General features: G+C 41.6%; 2 protein-coding genes across 2 annotated transcripts in view; one reads left to right on the top strand and one right to left on the bottom strand.

Annotated features, from left to right (window-relative positions):
* The window catches only part of LOC144524063 (putative carboxypeptidase X1), a 33948-nt gene extending 29548 nt beyond the window's left edge, over positions 1-4400 (top strand). The window contains exons 13-14 of the mRNA XM_078260037.1: positions 190-292; positions 1846-4400. Coding sequence (XP_078116163.1) covers positions 190-292; positions 1846-2153 — 411 coding nt within the window. The 3' untranslated portion in view covers positions 2154-4400. The remainder of the gene's footprint in view (positions 1-189; positions 293-1845) is intronic.
* Positions 4401-4471: 71 nt separating this feature from the next.
* Positions 4472-22178, bottom strand: elp1 (elongator acetyltransferase complex subunit 1). Its single transcript, XM_078260036.1, has 36 exons — positions 22083-22178; positions 20883-21095; positions 20534-20686; positions 20295-20376; positions 19689-19769; positions 19430-19515; positions 19107-19297; positions 18754-18877; positions 18525-18618; positions 17890-18120; positions 17636-17806; positions 17218-17296; positions 16758-16913; positions 16072-16178; positions 15446-15549; positions 15290-15343; positions 15087-15192; positions 14450-14565; positions 14191-14264; positions 13155-13233; positions 12845-12924; positions 12615-12752; positions 12329-12414; positions 12081-12229; positions 11292-11415; positions 9402-9499; positions 8676-8877; positions 8482-8543; positions 8325-8387; positions 8152-8212; positions 7325-7438; positions 6788-6887; positions 6539-6666; positions 5350-5501; positions 4846-4921; positions 4472-4628 (listed from the first exon to the last, which is right to left on the bottom strand). The coding sequence occupies exons 2-36, from the start codon at positions 21030-21032 to the stop codon at positions 4561-4563; spliced, it is 3939 nt and encodes a 1312-aa protein (XP_078116162.1). The 5' UTR covers positions 21033-21095; positions 22083-22178; the 3' UTR covers positions 4472-4560.
* Between the last annotated feature and the right edge of the window lie 127 nt (positions 22179-22305).

The raw sequence follows: 22305 nt of genomic DNA, 5'->3' as shown, positions 1-22305 counted from the left end.
GCATTATGTCGGCAGGATCATTTAAAAGGCAAACGCGACTACCTTGTGCGTCCGCCCTATTTCTGATACCGTGGCGGCAGAAATTTTGCCATGGCGGGCCGCCACTACAAAATCAACATGGAGGAAACACTGTATGTTTTATATACAGCACAAATAAAACTGTACTGTCTCTCTTTTGTTTTGTTTTAGGTCCACCGTGGAATAAAGGGGGTGGTGCGAGACAAAGACACAGAGGCTGGCATAGCAGATGCCATCATTAAAGTCGATGACATCGATCATCATATCAGATCAGGTACGGTCTTACATCAGATATTTATTAAATCAAGCTCTGTGGCCGGAAAACAAAAAGAAACGTACATATGGTACATAACTAATATATTTAAAGGTATTATATATGTTATACTTTACTCAACTGTCATCCAAAATAAACTGAAGTCAATAAATAAGTAAATTAAACTATTACAAAACATTGTCCTTAAAGCAAATTAAATTCTTGTGGAGGCGCCTCTTTTTTAAATACATTTTTTTTTATTCCAAAAAACAAATATTGTATAGGGGTGGGAATCACGAGAAGCCTCACGATACAATATCATTACGATACTTATGTCACCATACGATATTATTGCGATTTTAAACAAACTGCGGTAACACTTTACTTGAAGGTATCTACATAAGAGTGACATGACACTGTCATGACACATGAACCCTAACTCTAACCCTAACCATAACCATAACCATAACCATAACTTGTTATGACAAAAACCGAATGACACTTATGCGTTATGTCATAAACGTTTATGACTTGTTTATAATGTTTATGACACGTTCATGACAGTGTCATGTCACTCTTATGTAGATACCTTCAAGTAAAGTGTAACCTATATTGCAATATTCTGCGATTATATGGCAATTTATAACCTTCTTTCCAACTTCAAATTTTTTCCAATTTCAATTCAGTCCCTCCAGAAAAACGTGATTATGCGATCGCATAATTCAATGCATAATCAGCCAAAGTCTGCATATTTATGCGGGGGCGGGGGGGGCCCATTTTTTAAAATACGCTGCACTTTCGCCGCATAAATTGCCGATTTCCGCGCAAATTATGCGGGGCTTGCATGATTTCATAATCCCCGCATTTTCGTTGCGAAAAAGTCCCAAATATCTTAGCAGAAAGTTAAAAAATGTTGCGTTTACTTCACACAAGAGCAGCCATTTTCCCCCGTTGCCACGGGAACGTTATGAAGTGACGTAATTACGCGACGTGAACATCATCGAAAAGCTGCAAACCCCGCGATGAAACCGTGATGAAACCCCAATTTTTGCAAGTTCCCGCAATTTCATCGCATAAAATTGCATAAATATCCCGCATATTCCATCGCATTTTTTAAGAAAACGTGACGCATAATCAAGGATTTTTGCCCACAACAATCACAAAAAAACTCTGCATTTTTCTGGAAGGACTGTCAAATGATGTCACCAAAAGGAAACTTTGGTAACATCCGTTTTATCTAAAAAGATAAATCTGTTGTTTGTTCATCTCACTTCACTTTTATTGCTGCAAAATGGGATTGTCAAGCAGACAAACTGACCAACACATATATATATAATAAAAGATCCATACTTGGCGTTGTGTATCGATACAGTATTGCCACGGAAAATACCGCGACACTATGCTGTATCGATTCCCCCCCACCCCTAGTAGTAATAAGTTGAATAATGTGCTTTAAGGCCATGGATTTGGGAAAGTACTGTATACAGTAAATAGTTTTCATCCTAAATGTTACTTCAGGTCACCTCTGATGATTTCTGCTCACTGTCAACTTCTGCTTGTCTTTCCTTCTCCAGTTACTGATGGAGACTACTGGCGGCTGCTGAATCCCGGTGAGTACCAGGTGACGGTCAGCGCAGAGGGCTACTTCCCCTCCTCCCGCACCTGCCAGGTCATGTACGACCACTACCCGACAATCTGCGACTTCCGCCTCACCAAGATGCCCAAACAGAGGCTAAAAGACATTCTGGCGAGGGGAGGGAAACTCCCCAAGGACCTGCAGCTCCGACTGCGACAGCTACGCCTGCGCAAGCTCCGCGTCACCACCAAGGCCATCAACCAGCGGCGCATCGCTGACGCTGCCAAACGGACAAAGAGGATGTGATGATTGAAGATAATATCAGAACAAAGCTGGACTTGGTTCAGTTCACTTTGGGTTCAGAGACACCCATCTTCACTGGATTCATGTCACTTTATGATTTAAAAAGAAATTGCTGTTATCGAAGACAAAACAGCTGGGGACCTTGCTTCTTTTTCAACAACATGCAGTTTAACACCTGAGAAATTATGTTTCATCTTTTGCTGTGGAGCAGCAGAGCAACTGAGGGAACAATCCGGTCGATTTCAACACGTAGCTCTGTTTGGAAATTTGGAGTGCTGTCAGTAGCGAGCAAAACGAAAACAATCGGTGTTGCCTACAGCGTGTTATCCTCCTGCTAGAGTTAGCACCCAGGAGGCTGAAACCAGGCAAGTTTTAAACGTGCTTTTAGCCTCTTACAGTTTTTCCCGATCGCTATGACACTTTCTTCAATACGTTTAACAACTTTCCTAAACTCTTAACACAGTTAGCACAACATCCGTCTGTGTAGGCTATACAATTAATACATTTCTTGTTGCTTTGACACAAAATGCATACAGTTAACACACATTTAAAATGCTTGAACTTCTTTTACACACAAGCTCCACCAAGACCAAAACAATGGATTTTTACTGACCATTTTACAAATGCTTTCACTCTGTATGTCAGAACAGATAACATCATGTTCTAAAGCTAATGTATAGGCTAAAGTCAAAGTGAACAGCTGTTCATATTGTAAATTGAAACACAAATATACCCCCTGCATTTTATACAGAAACAGCTGATTGAAGTTATGCAAATAGATCAATCACAGCTGATTCCCTTCTAGGAAACACACTCAGGTGTTGAGGTTCTTTCAATTGCATGATCATATGGTAGTACAGTAAAAGAGGTCCTATTTGAACAATATACTGTAGATGAACACAGAAAATAAGAAAAATGCCTTCACGAGGGAGAGGAAGAGGAGTACCAGGACAATTCTGTCTCTGTCTCCTTTTTTTCATAAACCATACATTCTATAAAGCTACTCTGAGATGGGTCATTCATTTTTTTGTATTGAATCTCTGCAGCAAAAGGAGCAAAACGGTGGCCGGGTTGGATCAGTGGGTAGAGCAGGCGCACATATACTTGGAGGTTTATACCTCAACGCAGAGGTCCAGGGTTCAAATCCAACCTGTGATGATTTCCTGCATGTCTTTCCCCCCTTTCTCAACTAGCTGTCCTGTCAAATAAAAGCCCAAAAAATAATCTTACAAAAAATGTACTAAACAAAACAAAAATGTAGAGAGGCTTCAAGAGAAACTGCAGTGTAAAACACAATCCATGATCAATACAATATACTATTGTCTGTTGTATAAGGACAGACCTGACACATATAAAATAATGTAGTTTCTGTAATTCCATCTGATGTTAGTGTTTTGTATGACGTTGTGCTATGATCGACTAAATGTTCCTGTTGGGAGAGAACGTGTTAGTGTTTTGGAAGAATTATTTGACTTAGACACATGATTGCATTGTTTTGGTGAACACAGTGTATTGTGTTATATATTATTGTATTTTGAAAATCAGTGTTAGAGTTTAGTTTACAATGTGTGATTTTGAGCATGAAATTAACTGTTTTACCAATCGTGTGTTGTAGGTGTTTTGGTGCGTTAAGAGTTTAGGAAAGTTGTTAAAAGTATTGAAAAAATTGTCATAGCGATCGTAAAAAACTGTAACATGTTCAAAATGTCATTACAAGTGCGTACCCATGTGAAATGATTCCTTCTGAGTGAACACAGTGAATCTGACTGCAGTAGATGTGAAAGAAATGCATAAAAGTTGTGCTACTTCAGCTCTGTTTTGTTCCGATTTTCTCGCTACTGACAGCACTCCAAATTTACAAACAACAGAGCTACGTGTTGAAATCGACCGGAATTCTCCTTTGAGGTCACTTTTACACACCAGTGATGTGGTATTTGAAATAAAGGACTATTAGGGTAAAGTGTGACTTTTTAGCTTTCAAAGTGTTCCCATATGTGCACTTTTTATATGGAGCACAGCAGTAAAATGACAGGGCTACAGTTTCTACATTGTTAACAGAATCTTAATATAAATTAACCATTTTAAATCATATCCACTGTGCAGGAATACAGAGCCAGAACAACGATAAATGTGTCATTGTCTAAATACCCGTATGATTGTTAAATGATGGTGCAGAAAGAGGCCCTCGCCTCTTTTGATTGATACTAAAACCTGTTCACCTAAATCATTAAAACATTTTTTGACATCAAACTGTGTTTAAATTCTGGAAATACCTGGATGCAAAATCATGTTTCATTTCTGAACTCCAGAGAATTAACACATTTGGTAAGAGGAGACATGAACTGAATCTTTATTTATTACATAATTACCATTTGACTTTACAGTTAAAAAAAAAGCTAAAACTACTAATTTACATAAGAATAGCGAGCTTCCACTTGACTCCGTTTCTCATTTTTGGTGGCATCATGACCTCAGCAGCTACAAGGAAAAAAAAGACAAACGTTAAAAACAGACAAATTACTTTGAACGGAGAAATGATGGTACCTAGACTTTACAACCAACCCATTTCTGAGTGTGTGCTCACATATGGCACAGATCAGATGTGCATCCAAAAAAAAATTAAGTTGTTCAAACAGCGACCTGTGAGATAATAAGATGACTGTAAACCCTCTTTAACACTACACATTGTGCTGACCTTGTGAGGCTGCAGGTCTCTGCTGCTGCTGGAAAGAAGCCATGATGCTGTTTGCAGTCGAGTTTGGCCCAGTGAGCTGAAAAGCGAAATGAGATCACGCGTTACATTAAAAACACAAGATAACACTAACAATACTGCATTCTCCTTGCTCACATAGACACAGAATGGATGTAGACCCATGTGCTGACTCTTATCCTTGTATTTGGTTGCTTTGTGTTTTAATGCATTTCATTTTCTTATTCAAAAAGAGGCCTGGCAGTGTGCGCCCCATTCACAAAAGGCTCAGTCCTTGGCGCAGCTGCTATGGCATCGATTCCAACCTGTGGCCCTTTGCTGCATGTCGTCCCCCCCCTCTCTCTCCCCATTTCCTATTCACAGCTGTCCTGTCTAATAAAAGACTAAAAAAAATGGTCTTAAAAAAACCAATGGTTAAACCAATCACAGCAACAGACCTCAAATGTTATCATAACATGTGTTACGGTATAAATATGGTATAATATTTACCGGAGCTTGACTGTTCTGCAGGCCCTCAGGCCACACCTCAGGAATAGCTGCCTCCACCGTCTGCAGAGCGTCGTCGTAGGCCAGCTGCAGCTTCTCCGCCTGTTTGTCAAACTGGAACAGCACCAGGGCCTTCAGCGCGCTGTGCACTTCCTCTGCAGGAAAGACAATTAAAGGCTTCAGTGTGTGTGTGTGTGTGTGTGTTTAAAACGTTACCCTAGAACATGTCTGTCTGAAAAGAGAGAGAATGTGTTCCCATTCCATGTGTGTGTGTATATATATATATATATACACACACACACACATATATATATATATATATATATATATATATATATATATACATATACATATACATACACACACACACACACACACACACACACACACACACACACACAGTTGTGTTCAAAATAATAGCAGTCCAACATCACTAACCTCATAAATTAAATGTTTTGGTAGAAGTGATATTTCTACATGGCAAATCATGGCAAAAATGCTGTTTCTGAGGCAAAACCCAGTAATGCAGAGGAATTGTGGAATGTAGTTCAATCGTCCTGGGCTGGAATACCTGTTCACAGGTGCCAGAAGTTGGTTGACTCCATGCAACACAGATGTGAAGCAGTTCTCAGAAATAATGGTTATGCAACTAAATAATAGTGCAGTGATTCAAAGTAAAGCAAACCCTTGAGACATTTTTCAGTTCATACAGTAAATGTTTACTGTTTGAGAACAGCCTAATATTCCTTTTTCTTCACTTTCTGTAAAGGTAGAACACAAACTTGATCAATTTTGGTCATGTTTTGATTTGGAATTGAATGTGCAGTGTTCCCAATGCATTGATATTATGGAATTAAAAGCTATTCTAAGGATTTTGAGCATTATTTACCTTTTCTAAACACACTGCTATTATTCTGAACACAACTGTACATTTCTTTTAGTCCATGTCTTGAACATGCTGATTAAAATGCTTCTCCAGAATAAGACCACATTTCCCATCATCCCTGGCTGCTCCCTGCCATTTTACTGCCATTTCTGTACTGTACACCACAGAACTGAACAAGAATTTCAACAAGCAGACACAACTTAATCTCACTTACAGTGCCAAACCAAACACGGATGATTTCAACATTAAACAAATGTAAAAGAATGAAGTAACTATAAATGATGAGGAGCCTTTTAGTGTCTGTACCTCTCATCTTGTCCACAGTAGTGAGGATCTCACCCAGAGCGTACATCAGTGCTCTGTCTTCCATCGGGCTTCCCTCCTTCAGACTCAACTTTTTCCTCTCTGCTTTCCGACGGTTCTTTGACGACCTCCTGCAGGCAGAACATTAAACCGTTTTTCACATGGAACTTTACAATGTGGAAAACACCCCAATCTGACAACAATGTTTTTTTTTTTAGATGTGTGTGTGTGTGTGTGTGTGTTTTGTCTTACGAGGAGATGCGGGAGTTACTGTGGGAGTATTTGGAGCCGCTCATCACACTGCTGGCTTCAGAGTAAAGCTCCGCATCAGGACAGTCCGGACCATCCTCATCTGATGAAGAACACAGAGCGTTACTGCAAATTCAAGTTTCAATTATGATTTCAACTGCAGAATAGAGTCAGAAAATACACTTTCTATTTAATTCATTTCTTAATTCCTTGATTTTTGGCTTCCGTCTTGACCTTGTATGGAGTGTACTTAACCATATTGTGGGGGAATATGACTGAACATATTGAGCATACAGATGCTATGACTGGTCTGAGAAATTATTATTATATACGTTTTGACAAAAAAATAACACTATTGGAATTCTTTCTTACTGAGATTAAGCTTTTTACAACTTCCTTTTAGGCCTACTAGGGGGTGAACATTTGGTACTATAAAAAGCAACATATGGTATGACATTAACAGACAGATTTGACATAACATCATCAAAAAACATGTTAGCTCAGATACTTTAGGTTCTGTCAAGTTTGACTTGTTCTCACCCAGCATGTCCAGTCTGGCCTTTTCTTTCTGCTCCCGGACCACGGCCAGCCGGGTCCTGTGCCGTGTGAACGTCGCTATTTGGGCCTCCAGGAATGCAGTCTGGGTGCTGAAAGCTGACACAAGACAACATGACACAACAAGACATTAAAGTGCTCATATTATGCTCATTTTCAGGTTCATAATTGTATTTAGAGGTTGTACCAGAATAGGTTTATGTGGTTTAATTTTCAAAAAACACCATATATTTGTTGTATTGCACATTGCTGCAGCTCCTCTTTTCACCCTGTGTGTTGAGCTCTCTGTTTTAGTTACAGAGTGAGACATCTCACTTCTGTACCATCTTTGTTGGGAGTCGCACATACGCAGTACCTAGGTAAGGACTACTAGCCAGTCAGAAGCAGAGTATGAGGGCGTGCCATGCTAGCAGCTAGGTGAGCATTATAACGTGTGTTACAAAGTGACCACGTTTGTCTCTGAAGTAAAGGCTGGACTACAATAGAGCTGTTTGGAGCAGTTTGTGAACAGTGTTTTCTGTTGGACATGGTAAGTCCCTTTGGGGTGGACTTTGGGCTTTTTCACTTTATAAACCTATAACGTCCACAAAAAAGATATATAACACAATAAAGGAAAGGGAAAAAGCCAAAAAGCATAATATGAGCACTTTAAGACAAATTGTCTTTTCTTGTTTTGTTTGGCCTCTCTGTTCAACCCCTTCTTTTTTTTCCAGATCTGTTTAGGAATTGACAGTAGAAGACTAACTGGGGAGTAAGTTGAGATGAGAAGAGATAGTTAGATGGCTGAACAGGCCAGTCGGAGTTCTCCTCACCTTCCAACAGAGCTGGTTTGAGGTTGGTTTCTGTGATGTCCTGTCTGTTGTGCATGTAAATCTGAAGCAGATAAAGAACAGATACCACGGTAATGTCAACAATAAATAAATGAATAAACAAAAGTAAAAAAAAATAAAATAAAAAGTCCAATTAAAAAGAAGCTTTTACTGACCAATCGGAGCGCCTCCTCCCAGACTGAACCAGTGACCAGAGCCAAGATGGCCTCTTCACAGTCCTAGTGGAAAAAGAGTGAGCATGTTTCAACCATAAGCAAGCTGATTCATTGGAAGCCATTTTATCCAGCAGCTTCTTGCTGCAGAGGATCTTACTTTGGCGTACTGGTCCAACAGCAGAGCAGCTTCTGAGTACCGTCGCTGTTCAGTCAGCTTCTCTAAAAAGGGAAGGAAACTAACTGTTTTAGGATTTGCATGGTACCGTGTTTGACCATCTAACTGGCTACCTGTCTGTCTGACTGTCAACCTGCATTCTTATCTTTCTACAATCTACCGGTTGTTATGGTTACCTGCCAGGTCCCTGGCCAGCAGAGCCAACTGGTCGGGTGGTAGTGGGATTTGCTGCGCCGCACAGATGGCGTTCCTCCAACTGGAGCTGCTGGCGAATGCCTGCAGGGCGCCGGCTGGCTCGCCGCATCGCCACAGCAACAGGCCGGCCTGCTCCGCCTGCTGCTGCTCCATCAGGTGCTCGGCGTACGCACAGCTCAGAGCCTAGAGGTCAGAGTTCAGGGGCCAAGCTTTCCATAAAAAAGATCATCTCAAAGAATGTAAGTTAGTTATCTGAAAACTGGAAGAAGAAAAGTGTTCTGCAAACATACACTACCGGTCAAAAGGTTGGGGTCACTTAGAAATTTCCATTCCACTCCATTATAGACAGAATACCAGCTGATCTGAGTGGGCAGCAGATCTTTAATGCAATATCTACATTGCCCATTATCAGCAACCATTCATCCAATGTTCCAAAGGCACATTCTGTTTACTAATCTGATATCATTTTAAAAAGCTGACTGAAAAAAACATTGGAGAACCCTTTTGCAATGATGTAAGCACATAATGTAATCTGAAAACTGCTGCCCTGGTTAAAAAACACAATACAACTGATCTCAGCTGGTATTCTGTCTGGAATGGAGTGGAAATTTCTAAGTGACCCCTAACTTTTGACCGGTAGTGTATAACCACCTAAACTGATGGCTTTGATACTTCTGGGAGAAAAATATGCCGGACTGTGTTTCTACCTTGTTGTGAGCACCGTCTGTTGGGTACAGCCGCAGAGCTTCACTGTAGAGTTTCTGCTCCTTCACAAGAAGCAAAGCTTCAAGGAAATGTTCCTCTCCTGAACACAAAGCACAACGGAGATCAGGTCTCAGTAAACTTGTATTCAGCTTAAAAAAAAACAAAAAAAAAAAAACAGCCTGTCCAGACTTTGCAAACCATTAGAACATAGATTAACAGATCAACATGTATGTTCAGCGTTGGTTTTCTTGACGATTGCCACGCTGACTTTCTCAAGTTAGCCAAGAATATTGTCTCACATAAATCATGCACGCAGGATAACAACTTCCTAAGAACTGTGATTCATAAACCAATCATTTTTTCATCAAAGAAAAAACCTGCTTGTCTTGTAATTCAGAGTATCTGCACATTTTTAACAGCAAATGTAATGACTTTTAAGACCTTTTTTAAGTCCTCTAAAAAGGAAACTTTAAGACTTTACCACGACAAAATAACAAAAAAAAAAAATGTTCAGTGCGACACGACACAGAATGGTGTGGCAAAGCGTAGCGCGGCACAGCTCACCAGAGCCGCGCTCAAGACGACAACACGACAACTTTTATACCAAGTGCTGATTCGCCTTACAACCTTGACATGGTTGACTGTGTATGTATAAACTATCAGCCTTTAAGGTACTTCAGGTAATTTCTAAATTCTGGCCCCTCATAGCAGTTTGAAAAAGACATGGAGGATAGCCCCAGGACATTACAAAAGCCCACAAATACACAAAAGTTAAAGTATTCATCATCCTTTCTCTAAATTATGGGTAAATGTGGCTGCCAAATAGCCTTGAGGGGGGTTTGGGGGGGGTTTCTCCCCCAAGAGAATGCAACGCATTCATCAATCACCTACTCATCAATCACCTACTCGTCAGTCACCTATGGAATGATGCCGGTTGCACCCACATAGATCGAAGTGCTGCCCCCAGATGATGCACTGGTCAAATTGCGGTTGAAAAAAATAATCTCGTCAAAATGCCACCTAGGGTCTTTTTGTGAATGTACAAGAGTCAAACTTTCATTTAAAAGCATATTTAGGATGGAAGCGCCACTTTTAAGATGTAGCCTACCGTGTTTTTGTTTTTCGGGCAAATGACCTTTTGAATGGGAGTAATAGGGGCACTTTTATGCTAGCCTCAAAATAGCTATTTTTAAAACAGTAAGAAGGTTCGACACAACATGAAACTTTGCTCCAAGTATCACCAGGAGCTCTACACCTTAACTACACCGGTGCACAAGGGATACACTAAATCTGTGGCTACTTGTTTTGATATCGACTCGTTTTGACTGCCGAGGTGGTAGCAGCCGGAAACCACAAGAGCTACGGTGAGTTGTTCAAAACCTCTTTTTTTTAGTAAACTCTGGGTACACAAACAATGTCCTTAATGCTCGAGTTCATGTGTAGAGACCCTGGTGATATATATGTCAATGGGTGATACTTGGAGCAAAGTTTCATGTTGTGTTGAGTCTTCTTAGTGTTTTAAACCTAGCTGTTTTGAGGCTAGCATAAAAGTGTCCCTAGCACTCCCATTCAAAAGGCCATTTAACCGAAAAACGAAAATACGGTACATCTTAAAACTGACGCTGCCTTCCTAAATATGCTTTTAAACGAAAGTTTGACTCGGGTACATTCACAAAAAGACCCTAGGTTGCATTTTGGTGAGAGTTACGCTTTAAGACCTCCTTATCGTAAATTCCAGACATTTTCAGACCTTAAAAATCGAACATTTTATTCAAGATGTTTTTTTTAGGGACCCGTGGGGACCCTGTAATTGGAGAATCTCACAGCTAACGGTGGCTCTCTAAATAAAGAGCAGTAAAACGGGCCGAGCTGAACGAAAAATTCAGACTGACCACACTTGCTGAGGTGATGCAGGGCCTTCCTGTAGCGTTTCAGGTGCTTGTCGATGGTGTAGCGCTGGTAGTTTGGCTCCAGGTTCTTCAGCATGTTTAAGAAGGGAAGGTACTCTTTGGGGTCCTGCAGGGATTGTGTACAACAATGAACTGATACATACTGCGAAAATCATCCACCAATCACAACTAAGTCATATAAAGGAGTCAAAAAAAATAAATAATGAATGGGGAATGCTGGTGTTGCATTTTTGACTGTCAGGAATGTTGGACATGAATCCATTGTTTGTTCTTTTCATATCCTCCATAACATTTAAAACAAAAAAATCATTTTCATGGTACACTGATTCTTATGTATACACTCTCCGTTCCTTTGTTTGCTTTCCCCACGAACACCATAGATGCCAAGAACAAACATTACAGAAACTGGTTCTGCCGTCAGTGCTGATTATCCAATTGATATTTTGGAGAACCTTGCAGTGTAAGTGAACATATTAATATGTAAATCTGCGCAATATCTGGCAGCTTGAATGCACCTTGTGTCATTTTTACTCCACCTCTGGAGTTTTGGTGCATACTCACGCATATTAACGAGGACAATGGGTTTCCTTGAAAACTTCTAAATGCTTTAGGATACAGAGGTCCTCAACATCAGGGTTTACGTAATAATCTCGCTAACATAACTGATTGTGTTCGGTACACAATGTCATGCTACTTTGGACTTCCATTTTATTTAGTCAAAGTCAAGTGAAACAAGATAATGAAGACCTTTCTTCCTCTGCCGTGTTGTACCTTCTGAGATTTCTCGGCCACCATGAGCACGAGGTCAAAGTCGTACGTTCCCAGAGAGTGTTCGTACAGGTCGTTGACGTTGACGAGGAAGAGGAGGTACTTCAACGCCTCTTCAGCACTCACAGCACCGGGAGCATCAGGAGGGTTCACTGGGCAAATACACAAACACAGAACACAATAAGGAAGAAAAAATTGTGTAGCTGAGTGAAACAGAGTTCAGTTTAGGGTTAGGTCATCAGTGTTCTCACCTCGAAGCTCGTGGACTTTCTGCAGAGCAACCTCCAGCTCTGGAACGCTCTTCTTCACGTGAGTCGTCAGTATGGACAGAAAAAACCTGGAAGGTCGACAACATAATCAGTTGATATCCCTGCTTTATCTACTCTTATACAGACAGCACATGTTTGGCCTAATCACTGCAGAGCTGTTTTTAAGTCTTTTGAACCAAGGTGTGAGTCAAGTATCAAGTGGGCATGGCCAAGTCTCAGGTTTTTGAGGTTCTAAGCACATTTCTAAATTAATTTCAGAAGCACTGACTTGTTTGGATCCATTGATTCCATGGCGCTCCGTAAAGCATCACAAACTACATCCACTTTCTTCTGCCCAAAAACAGGCTGAGCCTGGGCTGGGCTGCACTCAGGACGGGGGTACATGGTGCCGGTTGTATCCTCCTCCCTGGGTACCAAAGAAAGAAACAATATAGGAGTAAAATACTTGTTAAAACAAGAGTTGCTATAACTGGAAAAACTAGATCTAAAGAATCTTACTTGAGCTCAGTGAGGAAGAGGTTGATGTGGCTGATGGAGTTAAGTTGTGTGATGAAGGTCTCCATGTTCTCCAGGAAAACCTGCGGGAAGAGATGGCCAGTGAAACGTGAGCAGTCAGGAACGCACATGGTGTCAGTGTTTGGTTTTGTGCTTTAATCTTAATTGATGCACTGCCTTCATAATTTAGAAAATGACCAGGAAACAGTCAAACAACTGAAACATATTAACTTAATAATAATAATAAACTGCCTGCTGTGGACAAAATAAAAGATGTAATGCCACAAAACTACACATGAAACCTTGTATGTACCTTTGGGTTGTGGTCATACATGAGGTTCAGGTTGATCCTCAGCTTCCTCATACACTCAAAAGAATCTCTGAACCTCAAACTGAAAAAAACAAAAACAAAACAGATTTAACACTCAGTTCAGTAGTCAAGTCAAGTCTTTAAGTATTAAGCTACAAACCATGACATTTGCATTACATCAAGACGATGTGTTACGTTTAAGTATTAAAAAGGCTAAATTTAGTTTAAAATGTACAATGTAAGAGCTGTTACACACCAACCAGATGGCCGACCGTCAGCAGAAAAGGCAGTCGGACTGATCAGTCGGGTCCCCGAGGTCCAAAAAAATGCCTCAAAACACAATGAGGCGACGCCGACTTCAGCGTACGCTCTGCGCGTGCGCGAAACGTAATACGTCTCCATAGCAGCAAGCGGCGCTTCTCTGTATTGTTTCCATTAACAGTCTATGATTGTTTCCCAGAAAATGAAAACCGGCAGCTGAGTGGACGAACGCGTCACATGGGTCTTTTTTCTCCGGAAATTCAAAGACAGACTGTCATGGCGGCTTGTTCAGATACGATCTCATGTTGTACTAAAATAGTTCACCGAAACGTGTTTCTGAAACATTTTAAGCGAGAAATAGGCCATGCAGTTGCTGAATCTGTCTTCATTTCAGATCGACATAGGTCAGTTTAAAAGATTTTCGTCAGATTTTGAGCGGCTCATCCGCTCCCCATTTCCGGGTGAGTTCCGACTGTCCTGTCTCTGACTGAACATGTCAAAATGAAGGCTGACAGCTCCTCCGACGGACGATGGCACGGAACACACCGAACAGACTCGAGTCACTGACCTCACCAGACTGTCCAACGGCTGATTATCGGCTTGGTGTGTCAGGGCCCTAAGAAGGTCTGGGAGTACCTTTAGTCATTGAGATTAAAGGTCCCTATGACATGCTGCTTTTTGGATGCTTTTATATAGGCCTCAGTGGTCCCCTAATACTGTATCTGAAGTCTCTTTCCTTCTTTTCTCAGGTGATATGATGGAAGAATCTCAAACTCACCTGTCCAGCCACTTCCTGAGCTGAGCCAACACCAGTGATCGATGATGCACGGTCTCCAGGTTCCCACGAGGCATCTGGACACAAATTCATACCTCTAATTTTTTTTTTTTTATAAATTTGTTATCTGCATCTGGAGCTTGGCTTTGCATAAAAAAAAAAAAAAACAGTCACAGACAATAACATTTGCAGCACTGCTGCAGTGTTTACACAGGAAAGTGAAAAGGTGGCAACAGGTCTGTTTATGTGTGATAAAACAGACCTGCAGAACCACTCTGGTGTCTTGCGGTACCACAGTGACGATCCTGGATCCCCTCTCCACCCGCCGCAGCGTCTCGTCATTCTGACCTCCATCTGAGGCCAAGGCTGCCTGCAGCCCTGCGGAGTGAAAGGGCTTTCAACTCAACTGTACCATGAATTACCGTATACCAACACAGCACAGATGTTCACATTACCTATAGGAGCAGCCGGCCAGAGGCCAGCTAACAACAGAGATAAAGTTAGAAGCTACTTCCAACAAACACTAAACTAAACTCCTCCTCCAAAGTTAAGATAACTGATGCAATACGCCATTTTATTTACGTGGATATGGACCTGTCTTTAACTTTAGATGGATGACACTGACCCTGCAACAGAGGTAGTAACTCACCTTTGGGATCTGCACAATAAGTTGTCCCATATTGTTATAACTCGGAATTTAAATTATATTTATTATTGCTATCCATAATTGTTATACTTTTTGTCATGTAAATTAAAAAAATATCGAAATTGTATTCAATCTCAGCTGGATAACATCAACTTTGAGTAACATTGTATCAGCTCGTTACAAATTCTGTAAGTGTGTGTGTGTGTGTGTGTGTGTGTGTGTGTGTGTGTGTGTGTGTGTGTGTCCGTCCTACCTTTGACACTGAGCACGCTCAGTTGGAGGCAGCGGCAGGTATGGGAGTGTGTGGTAATGAGGAGGAAGTCGTTGCAAATGGCAAAGGAGGAAATATTGGAGGCCAGCTGAGAAAGAAACAGACATAAATGAACACATTTCCCAGCAGCCCTTTCTCGGAATGAACGTACTGAGAGAGCTGGTAAAATAAAGTTGACAGCGTACCTCTGTGTCTCCAGCGTACAGGTGGGATCTGTCCGTCAGGCCGAACAGATACTCCTGAAGACATAAAAGCAAGACAAAAAGAAACATAAGGGTTAAGGCCTGTACAAAGAACTCACTCATAATAAGTCGTGTCAATATAATTGTATGGGTTTCTACCTCCCCACTGATGCTGCCGAGGGCCGTCTGAACGCAGGGAACAGGGAAGTTGATGGCACATCCGCTCGAGTCCCGCCAATCCTCCACTGACAGCTCAGGACGATCTACACAGAAATTATAATAAAACTAAATAAAGCTTTTTTGTTTCCTTCTGTAAACTAATGCATTTTACATGCTTATACGGCGACATTCTCCTGTTATACTGTCAATACCCTGCAATACCGAAGGCGGCAAATTATTATGCTGCTCAATGGTACTTCAGCTGGAAGAATACCTCCTATTTGGGAGGCTGAAAGTCAGACACAATCCTAGTGCCTTCCAGGCAGCGCTGCCTGGAAGGCACTAGGATTAGGCAATGGTTAGGGTTAGGTGCCTTGAAGTCAACGGTCGCAGCACTGCCTTGAAGTCGATTAGGCAATGGTTATGGTTAGGGTTAAAGTTGGGGTTAGGTGCCTTGAAGTCAACGGTCGCAGCGCTCCCTGGAAGGAGACGTTGGGGGCTTAAAACACCATCGAGCCACAATCTCCATGCTGTGCAGAGTGCTTGTGAATTATCAAATAATCCATTTTAAATTCATAAAATTTCCAACTAAACATAACTTAGAGAAGAAGAGTGTGGTGACTCACCCCAGCACAGCTTCCTGATCCGTCCATCTTCCAGTTGTAGTGCCACAGTGCCAGTCTGGGAGCAGTGAATCATACTGACAACAACACCATCGACTTCTATCTCAGACCTGAAATAAAAATGCACCGTGCAGAGTCCTAAATTTACAACATGGATGTGGAAAAATTGACTTTAATATCATCAATATAATATCAATTCAATGCAATTCAGTTCATTTGTAAGCTTAACAGGACAAAAACTAGTGCTGCCACTCGGGTGTTTTGAGTAGAGATGTAGAGGCTCCGATACTGCCTAAAACACTGGTATCGGTATGGGGAAGTACTGGAGTTTATGCACCGATCCGATACCACGTAAAAAAGCCCTAAGTAAAATCTACGTTAAAGTAGTTTATTTATGTTCTTTTTCCGTTATAACTGACTGTCAAACTGCTTAATAAAAGAAAGTTCTGTGGCATTCATGTTTCACAAAGAGTTTAACCTGAGCCAGACCGACAACAAAGATAGAAATCATATCACATCCATACAGAGATAGTAGTATACAGTTGTTAAAACATAATAAAATATATGACACACTGGTATCGGATTGGTACTCGGTATCGGCCGATACGCAAGTTCAGGTATCGGAATCGGTATCGGGAAGCAAAAAATGGTATCGGGCCATCTCTAGTTTTGAGTTCAGCCCTGCTGACCTGACAGTGAGCGTGTCATCAGCGTCATGAGCAGGGTGAAGCATCAGCAGGGTGGAGGAGTTTGGCAGCAGACCGGAGCTCACACACACAAACAGCTCGTCCTCCAGCCACAGCAGATGCCGCAGGGCCAGAGGCTGCTCCTGGAGAAGCGTCACTCTGCAGAAAAATCAGAGGAGCAGGAGAGCAATCCTTGAGGGAACATTGAAGAAACACTAGTAAAGCTATGAAAAAAAAACAACAATGTGCATTAATCAGACTGCTACCATCTTTAGCCTACAAGCTGAATACCAGCACCCAACTTCATGTAGTGCTTGTTTGTTTCAAAGTATCATATGGCAGATTTTAGACAAAAAAAATAGGTTCAAATGATTAAAGTCAACATGACAGACAGCTCAGGTGACGTTTCAGACAGGGAGTCGTCTGCAGAAAAACAGCTGCACTGCAGGTTGCTGTGTGTTACCTTAAAGTTTTCTGGAGGACCAGGGGACGAGACATCGTGCGGAACCCATCTGCTGTTTTGTCAACTTGTTCTCCTGAATCTGGAAAGATTGGTGGGTGCGGCAAAGAGAAAAAAATTGCTCAGAATAATATTTAGACCCAGAACAAAACAGATACACCTCAGTGTTTATCTCAATTTAAAACACCTGAAGAAAAAACAATGCTATGTGTGATGTGAGCATCAGCCCAGATTTCATTTTTGTGCAGCATCTGTCTCCTTTTACCCAAGATCCCTTGTGTTTTGCTCTCCTCACTCATATTCTCATTTCTCAAGCTGTAACAGGTGAAGAATGCAACAGCATTCAGCATACTAAATTCCACTATCATTCATTCTGGTGATTGCTGTCATCGCAAGCAAGCAAGCAAGCAAGCAAACCCACCTTGGCTGTAGACTGAGATCTGTCCGTCAGAGGTTAACGCTGCCAGCTGATTGGTCCTCTGAGGTTGGCAGAGGAAGGTCACCTGGTTGACTGGTGAGGTCAGCTGGAGCTCAAATGAACACATGGGAGGAGGAACCACACACTGCCTGAAGTTTGTCACCAGGATTTTATCTGGGGGGGATTTTAGATAAATATTAACATTATGTTGAAAATCATCCCACGGTTCCATGTCCCCTCGACTCGTTGTCCCTTACCTCCGTCAATCACAGCCACGTTGGCGTTGTCGGTGGCGTCCAGCCCGGGGCTCCTCCCAGTTGTCCAGCCCCAGTCGTAGGTGATGCTGATCCAGCTGCGGGTCACCACGTGGAGCCTCAGGGGGCGCTCGGGGTCCCAGCAGACACAGACCGGAGCCTTCTGAGAGTCTCTGCCAAAGTCCAGGCTCTGCTTCAGATACCAGTGGTAGTTCCCCACCACCCACAGCTGAACTGTAGAGGGAGCACGGGCAGATTTAAGGTGGCTGATTAATATACGTTTTCTTTTATTTATTTATTTATTTAATTATTCATTCAATTTAGTGATGAACAAAGTCATTATAGTTATTAAACAGGCTCTGCTTCTGTAGTATTTTCAGTGACATAACAATAAATTGCAAACTTCTAAAGGCAAGCCATGGAAAAACGTTCATCCAAATACTTTTGATAAAGAAAAAAGTCCAAAGTCAGTTTACTGCAGGTTAACATCAGAGGAGGAACGATGGATTGTCACGGATGTATCCAATTCATGTTAGATTCCTTGTGTTCCTTGTCTTTAGGTAATGATTTAATGTCACCGATGTGGTCCAACATGATGATTGGCCTGAGGGACGGGCTCCAACTTTGGCTGGACTTACTGGAAGTGTTGACTTGTTCGTCCTCTCCTGCAGTCATGTCCTCCAACCACACAGCTAAAACAGTGGAGTCACTGTTCCACAGCAAATCCTTCACCTGGAACACACACACACACAAAGTGTTTTATATTGGTTTTGAAAATTTAAAAAAAAATAAAAAATAAAAAATCACTAACTGAGGTTCATTATATATTTCTAAAACCGTCCGCGAGTCAGGTTTAGCTGAACGTACCTTGGCCTGGTCTTTGCTGAATGGGAGGGTAAAATCTCCATGCAGCAGTCCGTTCTTCTCCATGAAAACCACGCTGTGTTTGTTGGGATGACGCTGTGTGCTCGCTATCAGGTTGCCTGAGGGTCTGAAACATCAGGAGAAGATTGACCATAAATTCACACCTCTACTGTTCTCCCTTTTATTTCATCATGTAAATGATGGTTTATCCAGGAAAGACACCGGGATCTTTTACACATTAATACGGTTCTCCACATGGGAAAGAGCTTAATCTAAAAAAAAAAAATAAAAAAATAAAAATAATAATAATTTGTATTTAACGAACTACAAGAACATTTCTTTGGCAGCACTCTTACTTCCAGCAGAGCGCTTGCTCCAGGCCGTTGATGGGCTCGCTGGTTGCCTGCAAAACACCCTCCCTGTTCCAGACCCGGACCTTCCTGGCTCCGGTCTGAAGACAGACGGCGCTGACGGCAAACAGCTGACCATCACCTCGCCACGTCACCCGGGGTGTGCGGTCGTCCCAGGCTGCAGCCGGCTGCACCTCCTGTGGGCGCGTGTTTACATCATTCGAAATATTTTGATATTAAACAAATTTTCTATTCATTTTCAACACTTTTTATATATATATATATTTTTTTTTTCCCAGGCTTGGATGTTTCTGTGGTTAAACACCAACCTGGGTCTTCCTCTGTGCTGCCTGTTTCCCCTCTGAGCCGTGGAACTGAGTCTCCTTCTTCCCCCAACCCACCGTGATAAACTTCCCTGCAAAACACGCAATATACAGTAGATTGATGTATTATGAATGCTATTATTATCATTTAGCCATATAACAAATATTTCTACATTTCCATGAATCATCCCGTGACCCTCTGTGGGTCCTGACCCTCTGACTGGGAACCACTAATCTATACAGAGTCCATTTGGAGCCATTGTACCTTCGCCAAAGTCATCCTGGTGGATTCCGACCTCAGTGATCGGCTCAAAGTCTTTGGTCATCATGATGATTGTTTCCTGACCTGTGAGCACAAAGCATTAGTGATTTATTCATTTGTAACACTGCTTCATAGGTTTAGCTAAGAATGAACTAACTAAGCATTGATCTGTAACTATGGTTATCTAGAGCAACGGTGCATTTTGACCATACTCAGCTTATGAAAAGATTTGAACTATTGTTCATCTTTGACAATTTCCAAACAAAGAAAAAAGGTGCTACCAATGACTGCCTCCACTTTGTAATAACCCACTTCACTAACAGAACTAGCATCTTACCCCACCTTCACTGGTAGCAACTTTAAAAAAAAAAAAAAAAATGTTTAGACAATTGGATTGAGTATGTACTGGCCTTCTGCCCATTGTTGAGACAATAATAAGACTTGTATCTTGATATTTTTGGTGCTTTGTCCTGCTTGCAGCGATGCACAGGGAGCACTGACAACTCCACTGGGGGCTCTCCGACGATTCAAAACATTAAAATTAAGGAGGAAGTTTCTGATTTAAAAACAGTGAAATACGTTTTTTTGACATTTGTATTACATACTGACCAGTAGTGAGAACGACAAGCTCTTCATCAGGACTCCAGGTCATCGAGGTCAGACCGCTGTCCACACTGCCAACACACTCCAACTGTGGAACATGATCACAGACATTTTGTGAGAACTCTCATTGACATAATACATTCCCTTGCCCCTTATACTTACCTTAACTTAAAACCAACCCAAACATTAACCCTAAAGCCAACACTTAACTGCCACACAACTCTTTAAAGAAATGAGGTGCTAACCTGGCAGGTGTTGAAGTTGAAGAGGACGACATCGCCACCAGCTGTGCCCAAACAAGCCGACTCCAGTTCAGCCAGGTCCTGTAGTCCAACCACCATTCCGCTGCCATCCTCTGGGAGGAAACCCTCAGCTGTCAACGAGGCCTCACTGACCACCTGCAGAACACGATAGAGGAAAGTTGATTCCTATTTGAAATGCCGCGCCTCCCTTTGCTACTTTGTTTATTTGGACGCATCTCTAAACACGTTACTATCCTCAACCAGATAAAGCTAAAATAATTAAGTAAACAGAGATGTTTTGAGTGTGTTGTTTAAATCCAGAGCCAAGCACAGTATGTCATCCCCAGCTCACCTGGCCAGTGCGTGGGTCGTACTCTGTGATGGAGTAGTGGGAAGCGACCAGCAGCGAGCCGGTGTCAGCCCGAACTGCTAAACACTGCGGGGAGCCTGGACCTTGCAGCTCCGAGCTCCGTAGGCTCTTCAGCAGCTTCAAGTTCCGCATTTTACCTCAACACAGACTGAAAATACACAGAGCCTGAGTCTGGAGCCGGAGCCTGCAAAACACCTGAAACAGCAAAAATGAAACATGTTCTGTAGCAAAACTATTGACTGACATAGAGTGATGTATTATTACTGTATCATTACTGTGATTAAAAACACTAGAAATCTGGGATTTTTGTTATTATAATAGCATGAAATGGCTTCAGTGTTTAACATTACATTTCAGTGTGGCTGGTGTAAAATGTACCTATACCTGCTTGACAAATGGGTGTGGAATACATTCTATAAGCACCGATACAAATTCCGTAAAATATCATAGCAATATTGAGATATTCAGTCCAACATTAAAACACTGGCACACAGCAATGTTTATATAACGTTAATAGTTTCAGATTTAGAGAGTGGGGGGGGGGGGGCTGCACTGTCTGTGTTTGGCTGCTGTTGTGTGGAGAAATTAAATTAAATAAGCATTTGTTGACTTCAGAGTCACAAATGTGAAAAAGTGCCTGTTTTCCTCTGTTTCATGTACAACTCATGGATGTAACTATGAGAGTGATGCCCCACTGGATATATCAGATAAATACCGTGTTCTCTCTCTCTTTGGTTGCTAACACAGCCCCTACATTAACTTTAACGTTACAATACTCTATCATCTACATCTAGCTAGCTACATCTAACAACGCTCCTATTAATTGACGTTAACGTTACATTGTCAATTTATTGTTTTCTTGAAACTTTAACTGCTGGCCAGTTTTCTGAGCCCTGTAAACATCAGTTAGCTACGTTAACGTTATATAGGTTCGCCGAAAGCCAGACAAGTAGCTAACACAAACCAACAATAACGGTGAAGCTTTAAGGGTAACGTTACTTTGATAGCTAGTGTAAATAACTAACGGTAGTTTGTTAGCAGTCATACGGTTTTAGAAGGAACTGGATGTGCTAGCATATCTTTAAACTTGAAGGAGCGATGCTATTTAGCTGAAATTCTTCAATTAACCAAACAGAAAATGAAAGCTTTGAAAGCGTTTCCAAGAAAACTGTTAAAACCCACCTGGAAGACACAGCTAGAAGTAATAAAACCTTTTTAAATATCCAGCATCAACAACATAACATCATGCATGTGGCGCTGTCAGACTCATAACCTTTCACCTCTGACGCAGTTAGCTACATAAGGTACCGGAGGTGGAGCCCCCTGGCGCCGAGGAGTAAACAGGCATCCATGTGTGGAAATGGACTTTGTATTTAGTAAAATGTATTGATAAATTGATTTCTCT

Source organism: Sander vitreus, chromosome 10 (assembly GCF_031162955.1).
Source record: "Sander vitreus isolate 19-12246 chromosome 10, sanVit1, whole genome shotgun sequence".
Lineage (NCBI taxonomy): Eukaryota > Metazoa > Chordata > Actinopteri > Perciformes > Percidae > Sander > Sander vitreus.
The sequence above is the reverse complement of the archived record's forward strand: the minus strand, read 5'-3'. Positions and strand labels throughout refer to the sequence as shown.